The sequence below is a fragment of the Sinocyclocheilus rhinocerous genome, unplaced genomic scaffold (assembly GCF_001515625.1).
Source record: "Sinocyclocheilus rhinocerous isolate Xijiao unplaced genomic scaffold, SAMN03320098_v1.1 scaffold1330, whole genome shotgun sequence".
In the NCBI taxonomy this organism is placed as follows: Eukaryota; Metazoa; Chordata; class Actinopteri; order Cypriniformes; family Cyprinidae; genus Sinocyclocheilus; species Sinocyclocheilus rhinocerous.
Window position 1 is genome coordinate 569,385 of NW_015665026.1, and position 13,087 is coordinate 582,471.

General features: G+C 43.4%; 1 protein-coding gene across 1 annotated transcript; it reads left to right on the forward strand.

Moving 5' to 3' along the window:
* Nucleotides 1-6,700: 6,700 nt before the first annotated feature.
* On the forward strand, nt 6,701-7,729 carry LOC107730965 (trace amine-associated receptor 13c-like). Its single transcript, XM_016541922.1, has one exon. The coding sequence runs from the start codon at nt 6,716-6,718 to the stop codon at nt 7,727-7,729; it is 1,014 nt and encodes a 337-aa protein (XP_016397408.1). The 5' UTR covers nt 6,701-6,715.
* The last annotated feature ends 5,358 nt before the right edge of the window (nt 7,730-13,087 follow it).

The following is a 13,087-nucleotide window of genomic DNA, read 5'->3' on the forward strand; positions in this document are numbered from 1 at the left end:
GACGGCGTCGTCGGTTGGCCTGGAAACCTTGTGTCCTGACAGCCCTTTGTAGATGGATGTGAGCACTGTCCCACACCCTCTCACTACGCCTGATCCAGTCGTCCACTGCTGGGACAGATGAAGGTTCTCCTGACCATGGGAACAGAGGAGGCTGATATCCCAGAACACACTGGAAGGGGGTTAGTCCTGAATGTGTCAGGGAATTTTGAGCATATTTGGCCCATGGAAGGAATTCTGCCCACCGATGTTGTTCTCGGCTACAATAACGCCGCAAATATCTTCCAATTTCCTGGTTGAGTCGTTCAACTTGTCCATTAGACTGACGGTGGTAGCCTGAGGTGAGGCTTGCGTTTATGTCAAGCTGCTTACAGAAAGCTTTCCAGACTCGTGAAGTGAATTGAGTTCCTCTGTCAGAAACTATGTCCTCAGGCAGACCATAGATTCTGAAGACATGGTGGAAAAGAGACTGTGCTGTTTCCATGGCTGTAGGGAGACCCTTGAGGGGTATTAGTCGGCATGATTTAGAGAACCGGTCGATGATCACCAGAATGGTAGTGAATCCATCAGAGGGAGGTAGGTCAGTGAGGAAGTCGATCGATAGATGTGTCCAGGGGCGTTGTGGAATGGGTAATGGTTGTAACAGGCCGGAGGGCAGTTCTTTGGGGGTCTTTGATTGGGCACAAACTTGACATGTCTTGACATAAGCGGTAACATCTCTACTCATTGAAGGCCACCAGAAAGAATTCTGTAGCAGGTTGACTGTGCGTGAGATCCCTGGATGACCTGAACATAGAGTTGTGTGAACCCACTGCATGACTCTGTGGCGAAGAGCATGGGGTATGTAATGCTTGGTTGGGGGGCAGTCGGCTGGTGGTGGTTCTTGCTGATGGGCTAGTTGAATCTCCTCCATGATGTCCCAAGTAACTGGTGCAATGATGACAGTTGGGGGCAGTATAGTTTCAGGTGGACCAGGAATGACAAGAGAATCATGGCGTCTTGACAGAGCATCTGCTTTACTGTTCTTACTTCCGGGTCTGTATGTAACTGTGAACTGGAAGCATGTAAAAAACAGGGACCATCGAGCTTGGCGAGGATTCAGACATTTGGCACTTTTGATGTACTCCAAGTTCTTGTGGTCTGTGATTACTTGGAACGGATGGACTGCCCCCTCTAACCAGTGTCTCCACTCTTCAATAGCGGCCTTCATAGATAACAGTTCCTTATTGCCCACATCATAATTACGTTCTGCCTGCGTGAGTTTTCTTGAAAAGAAAGCACATGGATATAATTTACCAGGTTGTCCGTGACGCTGGGAGAGTACAGCTCCAATGCCACTGTCAGATGCGTCCACTTCGACCACAAAGGGGAGATTAGGGTCTGGATGTCGTAATATGGGTGCTGTTGTGAAGCTAACCTTGAGGGTATTGAAGGCCTTGGCTGCATCTTCTGTCCACTTCAGTTTGGACGGTTTACCCTTGAGGAGAGAAGTCAGCGGGGAGGCAATGGAGCTGTAGCCACGGATGAAGCGTCTGTAAAAGTTAGCAAATCCTAAGAACCTCTGCAGTTCCTTGACGGTAGTTGGTTGTGGCCATTCGCTGACTGCCTTGACTTTGGATTCATCCATTTCTACCCCTTGATGGCTGATGTTATACCCCAGAAATGTTGTTTGTGAAATGTGGAACGCACATTTCTCTGCCTTGACAAAGAGTTGATTCTCGAGGAGACATGAAAGAACCATCTTGACGTGTTGGATGTGCTCTGCTTCTGACTTGGAATAGATTAAGATGTCATCGATATAAGCTATCACATATTGATTTAACAGATCATGAAGTATCTCATTAATGAATGACTGGAACACAGCTGGAGCATTGGCTAGCCCATATGGCATAACGAGGTACTCGTAGTGCCCCCTAGTGGTGAGAAAGGCTGTCTTCCACTCATCCCCTTCGCGGATCCGGATCAGGTTGTATGCACTTCTTAAATCCAATTTAGTAAAAATCTTTGCCTCTCTGAGTTGTTCAAGGGCTGCTGGAACCAGAGGGAGTGGGTAGCGGAACTTGACTGTTACGTTATTCAAACCTCTATAGTCGATACAAGGACGAAGTCCACCGTCCTTTTTGTCTACAAAGAAGAAACCTGCAGCGGCTGGAGACGTTGAGTGGCGGATAAATCCATTGTTTAAGGCTTCTTCAATGTAACTCTCCATAGCTTGGGTTTCGTCATGGGTTAAAGGGTACACTTTACTTTTGGGTGGCATGGCATTGGAAAGGAGATCGATAGCACAATCCCAGGGACGGTGAGGTGGTAATTGGGTGGCCTTCACCTTGCTAAATACCTCAGCATAGTCGTTGTTGAAGTTCCTGAGTTAGGCTTCGCTGGAAAACTGCTTTCAGCGAGACATCATTCCATCCACTCTGTGCTGCCAGCGTTCTGTACTCCACTGCGTAGTCTGCTGCCGAATGATTTCCCTGGGACATAGCAAGTAATTGTGTCGAAATATCCCTGCCCCCAGCGGGATATTCAAACACATCATGTAGCTGTTGTTTAAAGTATTCATAAGAGGTACGAATTATTGAATCCGACTCCCAGACAGCAGCAGCCCAGGTAATCGCTCTTCCCGTAAGGAGTGTCATCAAAAAAGCACATTTCTGGTTATCAGAAGCAAACTTGTCTTTCTGGTGGTCAAAATAAATTTCTACTTGTCGGATAAAACCTCTACATTTATCCGCTGAACCGTGTCTTTGTGAATGAGGTTTAAGGCAGCGCCAGAGTCGATCAGCGCTGACAACAAAATTGAGTTCTCATCAGAAGTCAGTTGAACAGAAATGGTGAGTGTTTTAAATGACAGGAGGAAGAACTGATCAATATTTACCCGGGGTGTGGGACTGGAGAACGTCCGAGTCTTGTGTGGGCACTTCAGCCTATGATGTCCGGCCTCACCACAATAGAAACACAAGTTGTGCAGCCGTCGTCGCACTCTCTCCTCCTCAGAGAGCCTTGAGAGACCCAGTTGCATAGGTTCGGGAACGAATAGAATGTGTCAAGTATTCATTGGTGGACTGCTGGCTTTCAAGTTGTTTTTGGTAGCCCTTAAGTACCTCGTTTTGATAGGCGAACGCCGCTTGTAGTTCCGAAACTTCCGCTGGATTCATGGGTGGCGAAGTATTCTGTAACGAGGAGGCTGAAGCCGAGTGAGAATCCATATGCAGAAGTTTATTTAAAGGGCAATCCAGAATCTCAGAGAGCCTTGAGAGTCCCAGTTGCATAGGTTCCTGATTGGTGGCCAGGGGAACTGAGTGTGACTGGGATTGAGTTGATATGCTTGACAACGACCCATAAGCAGGTTTTCTCTTAGGAGCATTCTTCATTAGGTTATCAATCCTTATGGCTAAATTCACAAACTCAGCGAAAGTTGAAGTCTCACCCTTGCAGGCCAGTTCTGCTTGAAGTTCCTGAGTTAGGCTATTGTGATTTTTCTTTTTGCCACGAACTAGCCTATGACTTTTTAAAGTCGTTCTAAAATAGGAAACAAAGCGCAATTTGCTATTAGTCCTATAGACTCATTTTCTACGTATTCTGTAGCTTATTGTGAATAAAAAACATGTGGAGTTTGTATGTTCTCTCTGTGTTGACTTTTATTATTATTATTATATTGCGAAGTGAAAGGAATGAATAGCGATTCTTGCTCTTTGCGCCGACACAAAGACCTCTTGGCAAAGTTACTCATAGTCGAGTTTGTGGTCACCAGGATCAATAGCACGGATAAACTTTAATTATTATTAGAATAATCCTGGCCTGTCCCTGCTCTCTTGGCTGCATAGCAGGCTCATAATTGTATGGCTGTGGTCTGTTATACAAGTATGAATAAACATTTACAATTTCCTCAGCATCCGAACTGTCATTGCGATCCATTGTTTTTCTATTGTTTAAATTGACCGCACTCCCTCCCGTTACGTCACTTCCGGTTTTGGCGTTTTTCAGATGCGGAACTAAAATTTTCTCACAAAAACGACTCCAGAAGCCTCAAGCAGTGTATTTATAAGTATATTTTAAAGAAAATCTAGTTCCTACGTTAATTTTCTATACATTGACTCATTGGGTCTCTAACCTGCAATATGCACTTTAACAGTCTCTGCACATCATCAAAAAGGGACCCTGAAGACCGTGTGGTGTTACAGCAAAGTGAGTTTATGGCTCTTAAATGTTTGATAATTTCACCTTTTCATGGTGTGGTAACCTAATGTACAAAACCACATGTTCTTCTGTGAAATGGAAAAACACTTCTATTGTTATTTTATTATTATTATTATTAAATAAGTAGATGTTGTGAATAATTGAAATTAACTTCACTGGTCAAGCTCACTGTTTGATATAGGTGGGCGGTTGAACGCCTGCCATATAAGCTGAAGTTTCATCATTCAGGGAAATTCATTTGACATTGGGTGTAATGCAGATTCTGTATATAAAAATTGTAGCATCTTATTTATATTACAGGAAAAATGAGGAATGTTTAGCACTGACAAATATGTGCTAAACTTAATAAATATTAATATTTTAATATATATATATATATTTATTTGTGTTACTGATTTATTTTAGATGCTCTTGAACAGAGAGAGTTGCTAGGCACTGCCAAAACATAAATGCAGACCTAGTAGCTTGGTGGCACTCTTAACAAGGAGACGAGAATGGTTTAAATTGTCAACTGGTCATTGGAGAATTGCAAATGTCAGACTAACAGCTTACCACAGTTTTGTAAGTGAGGCCATTGAGGGCATTCTCCATCTAAAATACTCTAATAACAATTTATTTTAGCAAATAGAAAATATTCATAAGCTGCAAGCAGCAATTAAGGGGGCAAGCACAACAAAGGCAGAATGAGGAGCAAGCATGACAGGGTCAGACCAGACATTTTAAGATGATTTTAGCCAAAATCACTGAAACATTATAAATACAACCACTAGTAACATGATTTAACGGTTTATCACTTTTGACCAATGGGTGTCACTGTTATACAGATATAGCCTTAGATGCAGTTTGGCACCATGGCATCATAATCCCTGACATGATAAATGAAAACGGTTTTGTCTATCTACATGATTGTCTATCGACACGAATGTCTATCGACACAAAGTTGAATTTGGTGAGAATCAGGCCATCAGGATAGGAGGAGTTCGAAAAAGTAGGTTTTCAAAGAAAATCAAAATGGTGGATAAGAAGTTTAGCCGATTTTGGCATAATTAGTATGGGTGTTCTCAGCATGATCCAATGAATCTATCAAGATATGAGCAATTTTTTAAATTTTATTATAATTTTTGAGTGCCTCAGGGCATGGTGCCGATGACACATACCGAGTTTTGTGATGATATGCCAATGTGTTCATAAAATATGACAATTTATGTCAAAATTCAAAATGGCCCATGCCCAAAAAGGCTAACATGGGCATGGTTCGACTCGGTATGTTGCACCAAACCTGAAGAGACCAGTCATGTGATTTTTGACCAAACCATTCTAAAGATATAATCAAAAATATCAATTTTTATATCTCCTGACCACTACGTGGTGCTGTGCCGAAACTGTGCATGTACCCTTAGCTCACGGTTATTATAAAACACACCAAGTTTGGTTTGAATACGCTAAAGCAGGGTTCCTCAAATCTTGCCCTGGAGGGCCAATGCACTGCAGAGTTTAGCTCCAACCCTGATCAAACTCCCCTACCTGTGATTTTCTAATGATCCCGAAGGCATTGATTAGCATGCTCAGGTGTGTTTGATTAGGGTTAGAGCTAAACTCTGCCGGAAAGTGGATCCCGTGGGCCAGATTTGAGGATCCCTGCACTAAAGCATTGTGGAGATATAGCCTCACGCCCATTTTGGCATGCTCTTCGTCAAATTTGTTCATGCGTTCATCAAAATCAGACAAACCTAAGCGAATAAGCCTAAGTCGAGTTTCGAAAAAGTAGGTTTTGAGAATAATTCAATAATTCATAATTTATAGAATTTAAATTTTGGTATGCATTCGACTCGGCGTGAGCCAAGGAATCAGAAGCAAAAAATAATTTTGCTTCTAAACTTCACGGTTCAAAAGTTATTAGCATACACATGAGTGCAACTTTGAGCTGTTGGTGGCACTAGAGGGTTTGAGTTAGAGAGTCCAAACTTACTGTGGTTAATGTTAAAACCTTCCTCTGTGTGCCAAATTTCATAACTTTCCTGCAAGTGGTTCTATGGCCTGCCATAGACTCGAGAGGCGAAGAAGAAGAATGCCAATGATTACAATAGGTGCCTATGCTTTGGTGTTTGGCCCCTAAAAATCACAAAAGCTGTCAGAGCACTTTGTAATTTCATGTTACAATTTACAAATTAACTGTCTGTTCATGGTACCACAACTCTTGACTTCACTCAGTGTAATTTTTGCTGCACTACAACCTAAATAACCTAGAGAGTGAGAGGATTTTAATTAAATTATGAACAAACTATTAGATGCTCACAAGAATAACAGTTATCCTGATTTATAAGGTTTCAAAAATGATTAACCCTTAGATTTTACAGTTATGTGTATCCATCATATCAAACGTTGGGAGAAGAAAATGGTTATATAATTATGCAGCATCAGAGTGGGTGGTAGATGGGTGGGCCAGTCTGAGTCAGACACCATATAAATAAAAGAATAGTATGGAGAGCAGAAAAACTCCCTAACAGGAGGAGACTCACTCATGGCCTATGAGACAGAGGATCATGAGATTCAATACTGCTTTCCTGCCATCAACTCATCATGTATAAAGGGAAAACGCTCCAGGCATGAATACAATATCATCTATATATTTGTATTATTGCTGTCAGCATGGACTGTGTTTCTGAACCTGCTGGTGATCATCTCCATCTCTCACTTCAAGAAGCTTCACACTCCAACCAACCTGATCATTCTCTCTCTGGCTGTGGCTGATATGCTTATTGGACTTATTGTGATACCCGTAGAGGGCATCAAGCAAATTGAAACATGTTGGTACTTTGGAGACACTTACTGTGGACTGTTTGTGATCATCGTTAGGTTGCTCCTTTCTACATCTCTTTGTAATTTAGTTTTAATTGCTGTAGATCGCTATATGGCTGTGTGTTACTCTTTACTGTACCCACAGAAAATAACCACAACTAAAACTTTAATAAGCATCTGTCTCTGCTGGTTTTGCTGTTCAGTTTACAATATTTGGTATGTAATTAGTAACGGATATTTTAACACATCAGACAAAACACTGTGTTATGGCCAGTGTATTGTTTTGATTACTAATGCTTGGAAATTCATTGATTTGATCTTTTCCTTTTTATTTCCATGTACTGTGATCATCACTGCATATTTGAGGATATTTTATGTTGTGCAACGGCAAGTGAAAGTTATTAACTCTCAAATGATCGGTGTAAAATGTGTAATGGAAGTTTCAGTGAGGAGGAAAACTGAGAGTAAAGCTGCTCTGACATTAGGAATTATTGTGACAGCTTATCTGCTTTGCTGGATTCCGTTCTACATCTGTTCTCTAACAAAAACCACAGCAATCTCTTCCACTACAATGACATTTCTAACATGGACCTTCCATATAAACTCAGGTCTGAATCCTATTTTCTATGCTTTATTTTACCGCTGGTTTAAAATATCAGTTAAACACATTCTAACTTTTAGAATATTCCAGCCAGCATCCTCTCTTATTGACATTTTTACAGATTATCATTCATGATTTACAGTGGGGATTTATTTTAGTTTTATTTTTTAACTTAGAGCAAAACATCTGAGATCAATACCTGAAAAATACAGCAAATGTGAAATGTATTCATATGCTCAGATACAGGAATGACATGCAATTCAATGATCAACATTAATTTAATATTAAAGTGATATATCAACTTATCATTTACTCACCCCATGTTGTTACAAACCTGTATGACTTTTTTAAACACTAAAGGAGATGTTAGGCAGAATGTCTGTCTCTGTCACCTTTCACTTTCATTGTACGAAACAAAATTAAATTAACATGAATGGTCACTGCGGCTATCACATAATGCCTAATATGCCCTTTTCCCTGTATACTTCACGGATAAAGCAATACTAGAGTCTAATGTGACAAAAAAGTGAAAAAGGAAATCCAAGATGTGGACAAAGTAATAGAAATGTTGACAGAACTTATATAAATTCATTTAATCAAACAGTGAAATGTATAAATAAAAAATAATAGTTCAGTGTCATTAAAAATGGACTGTTTTAACTGGCATTTGTGTATGCTGTGTATTTTTATGCTTATTAGAGTATCTTGCTATTAGCTAAAATTCTCAAAAACATGTGCATTCAAACCTCTAAATGATGCATACTGCAGCAGCTCAGCAATAGCTACCAGTTACAGCACGCAACAAGTTCAATACATTGATGCTTGCATACAGAATGGTCACGGGCTCCGCACCTTCCTACTTCACCTCACTATTACAAGTCTACATCCCCTCTAGAAAGCGGAGGTCATGAAAGCTGAGATAATACTGGTGGCATTATCTTCCCAACCTCATCCAATCAGTCGAATCCTTGACAATATTCAAGAAATAGCTGAAAATGAATCTCTTCCATTAGCACTTAACTGCATCCTGCTGAAAAAGAAACCTTCCTCTAAGTTTCAATATTCCTTAATCCCTCCCTATTAGAGCTTTTACTATTCTGAAAGATGCCTGAATTCTGAAATTCTCACAATTCCGACATTATCACAATTCTAGATTTCATCAACTGTTGGGGTGCGGAGACACGTCCGAATAGGAATGTGAACAGTAAGACTGGTCTCACCGTCTGACATACTGTCGTGACCCGAGTTCTGGAGAACACAACAGGAACTGACAGTAAAGAAACTGTCTAGGGAAGACACGGGTTTACCAAGGGAAACCGTACTGTGGAAGAACATACAGGATTACCAAGGGAATCTCATGTATGGCACCAAGTCCAGTAAAAGGGGGTGACTAATGGCATGCAACCCAAATACTGGACGCAGCAACAGACTCCTCCGCTAAGTCTGAATGCCACAGGGTGTTGGAGGAATCGAGCAGGATTCACAAGATGGGGAACTTACTGGAAGAAGATAAGCGCACGTATCCTAACTAGAGGAATGGTGATGCAAGCGAGATACCGAGCCAGACCTCCCGAAAATTACCTGTTCATACCCAACACACAGGAGGAAACTGACTCCACCCAGAGATTATAGAATCTCGCGAAGGTATTAGGTACTGCCCAGCCTGCAGCTCTGCAGATGCCCAAACTCAAGGCATGATTTGTTGATCCAAAATGCCTGCAGGTCCCTAACCCTCTTAATGGATGTGAGCGTGACCAGGAACGCTGTCTTAAATGACAGGAATTTGAGCTCAGCTGAGTCAAGCAGCTCAAAGGGGGCCAGGACCACAGAGAGATCCCAAGAGGGAACGAGGCACAATCTGGGAGGATTTAATCGCCTCGCGCCTCTCAGGAACCTGACGATCAGATCGTGCTTCACCAAGGGTCTTCCATCCACTGCATCATGATGCACCGCAATGGCAGTGACATACACTTTCAAAGTGGTGGGGGACAGCCTCATCTCCAACTTTTCTTGCAGGAAGGAAAGCACAACGCTGACAGGGCATCTTTGGGGGTACTCTCGGTGAGAGGAACACCAGTCAATGAACAGACCCCACTTCAGAGCATAGGCCTGCCTGGTAGAGGGGGCCCTAGCCTGAGTGACAGTATCTATCACAGCCCGTGAGAGGCCAGTGAGGTCCGCCGCGTCCCGTCCAAAAGCCAGACATGCAGGTTCCACAGATCGGGACGTGGGTGCCAAATAGTGCCCTGCCCCTGAGAAAGAAGGTCCCTCCTCAGGAGGATTCTCCAAGGAGGGGATGTTGCAAGGAGCGTGAGATCAGAAAACCAGGTCGGGGTGGGCCAATACGGCGCAACCAACAGGACCTGCTCCACCTTACTTTAAAGTGTTACAGAAGTATCTTACATATTTACACACTGAGTGATAGTATCTATCACAGCCTGTGAGAGGCCAGAGAGGTCTACTGCATCCTGTCCAGAAGCCAAACGTGCAAGTTCCACAGATTGAGACGTGGGTGACAAATAGTGCCCTGCCCCTGAGAAAGAAGTTCCCTCATCAGGGGGATTCTACAGGGAGGGGCTGTCACGAGGAACGTGAGATAGAAAAAACAAGTCCCGGTGTCCACCAATACGGCGCAACCAACAGGGCCTGCTCATCGTCCTCCCGGATCTTGCACAGGGTCTGTGCAAGGAGGCTCACTGGGGGAAAAGGTGTACTTGCGTAAACCCCGGGGCCAGCTGTGTGCCAGAGCATCTGTGCCGAGGGGTGCCTCTGTGAGGGAGTAGAACAAGTCCACATTCCCTGGGAAGTCCACCTGGGCTTCCCTGAATCGACTCCGAATCAGCTGGACCACCTGGAGATGGAGTCTCCCTTTTCCTGGAAGTGTAAGCTGTCATGAGAGCGCATCGGCTGCACGATTGAGCTCTTTCGGAACATGAACGGCACGCAGCGATTTGAGCCACATCTGACTCCAGAGGAGGAGATGGCGGGTGAGTTGCGACATGCAAAGGGAGCGTACCACACCCTTATGGTTGATGTACGCAACCGTCGCAGTGTTGGAGGCAGCCTGGCCCGCAGCACTGTAAGCCTTGGCAGCCAGGGCAGACGACAGCTTGCAGGCTTTGGACGGGAGGCGCGGACGGTTCCTCCAAGTGGTGGCATTTTGTGGCCACAGGTGCAGCGCAATTGAACGCTCCACCTGGGGAGCTTCAACGTACCCCCTGGCTGCCCCACCATCGAGGGTAATGAGGAGGGAAGAGCTCAAACGTGACCGGGTGGTGTAGGGGGTCTTCCACGTTTTGGTGAGCTCTTCATGAACCTCCGGGAAGAAAGGAACTGGGGCGGAGCGTGGCTGAGACTCACGTCTGGAGCCTAGATACCAATCATCCAGCCTTAAGTGTTCGGGGGATAGAGGCAAGTTCACCTCCAGCCCGATACTCTTGGCGGCCTGAAGGAGCCTGACTGTCAACTCTGCTTCTGACTCCGACTGTGCAGCTGCCGAAGAGTCTTCAGCATCAGAAGATGAAAGCCCCTCCACTGATGCTGCGATAGACATCTTATCCTCCTCAAGAGCCCCAAATTAGACACTGGGTCTGCAGCGGGATGAACCGGTGTTCGACGGCGCTATGCTGTGAGGATTGAGGAACAGGACTTCTGTGGGGGTTGGCCCGGCAGAACATTCCTGAACATAATCCTCAGGTCTCCCTTGTCCCTAACCAATATGGCCCTGAAATCTTTACGACCAGAGGCACTGGACTGGGTAGAACTCGAGGGAAGCCTCATAATGAAGGAGAGCCGCGACCTCAGCGTAGCCATGGACATGTGTTCACAGTGTGGGCATGAACCATTCATGAAAGCCATCTCATCATGCTTGCAGCCCAGACACGTGAGAGAGCGATCGTGTCCATCATCAGAGGTAAGGAAACTACTGAACCCAGAAGCACATGGTCAGAAAGACATCTCGAAAGACACTCTCGACCATGCAAGCTGTAGAAAATTGCTCTTTTAGGCTGGAGCGCCCAGGGGAGGAACACGGCACTTATCTTTGCTGAATAGGGTGAACACATCACTGAATGCGCAGTTTTAACACAGTCTAGAACCTCCTGCAGACTGTTGATTTGTTTCTTGAATTTCTCTTGATAGGAGAAAGCGTGCTCATGAAACGATCGGCTCTGAAGTAAAATCTGAATGAGTGGATGCACGCAACCATCTTATATACCTGTATGTATGGGGAGTGGCTTAGCATGCAAATTCCACTCACCAACTGTCATTGGCTGTTTCTTGTAATGCTCAGAGGCGATTGGGGCTCCCAAGTAAGACCCCTAACGTCAGTGTCGACGCAACGTCGAACATGACTGACTGATAGGGAAATCCCATTTCAATCCCATGAAGCCATGAGTGGACAAGCCAAGGAGAAGGACTGTAAAATCGATTAATCACGATTAATCGCTTCCAAAAGTATGTGTTTACATAATATATATGTGTGTACTGTATATATTTATATGCATATATAAATAGACATGTATATATTTAAGAAATATATGTAATATATAAATATTACTTATATTTCTTAAATATATACACATGTATGTGTATGTATTCATACAGTACATATAAACAAACACAGTACACACTCATATATTACGTAAACACATAATTTTATTTTGGAAGCGATTAATCGCGATTAATCAATCTTACAGCCCTAGCAAGGAGAAGAGTAATATTTTTTACCTCTCTGCTGAAACAGAACAGGTACGACAGCATGCAGATTTGATAATTGCATACAATTGTAAGCTAACATGACTTAATACAATTGACAAATAAATTAGGTAAACAAGATTACACTACTAGCCTAGAATCACTGATGTCCGTCAGCTAAATTGGAGCTGAGGATGAAGCTCAGCTTAAATGCAGCTAGCCTTAACAAAAAAAGTGGTAGAATGATAAATAAATGAGAATGAATATAAAAGATCACTGTAGCAAGGTATTTGTCAAGTCACTTTTGGGTGTACTGAGGCGAGCTTGACTGACGTGGCTTGCCTGAACTAACACAATGCTTGACATATAAATTGAGTCTTCTTTGCTCTCTGCATGAGTAGCAATATTTGTGTGATGTGCAGAGCTGTAAAGTGTTCCAAATCACTTAAGAAGTTCCATGATGGTTGGAAGGCAGCTGCTTAGGTAGGCTGTTAAACACACAGTAAACAGTGTGTGCATAATTATAAGGCAAGTCGATATTCAAAAATATTTTTCCATGCACATTTTACCCAGTGCCGATCCTATCCTTCTGGTGGCCCTACACAAAACTGTGTCGGCAGAGGGTGGAGTGGGGTATGAGTGGTTATGAACAAATGAATGAAACGCATTTGTCCGTGTTTCACTCCGTCTCGAATCGTGCTCGTGGAAAGCGCTTGAGAAACAGTGTCTCTTCCGTGGCTCGGTATGCTTTCAACTCGTTTTTTTAGTCTCGAGCAAGACTGTACGACATTCACATTA

Coding starts and splice junctions, on each gene's coding strand:
- LOC107730965 (XM_016541922.1), top strand. CDS start 6,716: ATGGCCTATGAGACAGAGGATCATGAGATTCAATACTGCTTTCCTGCC.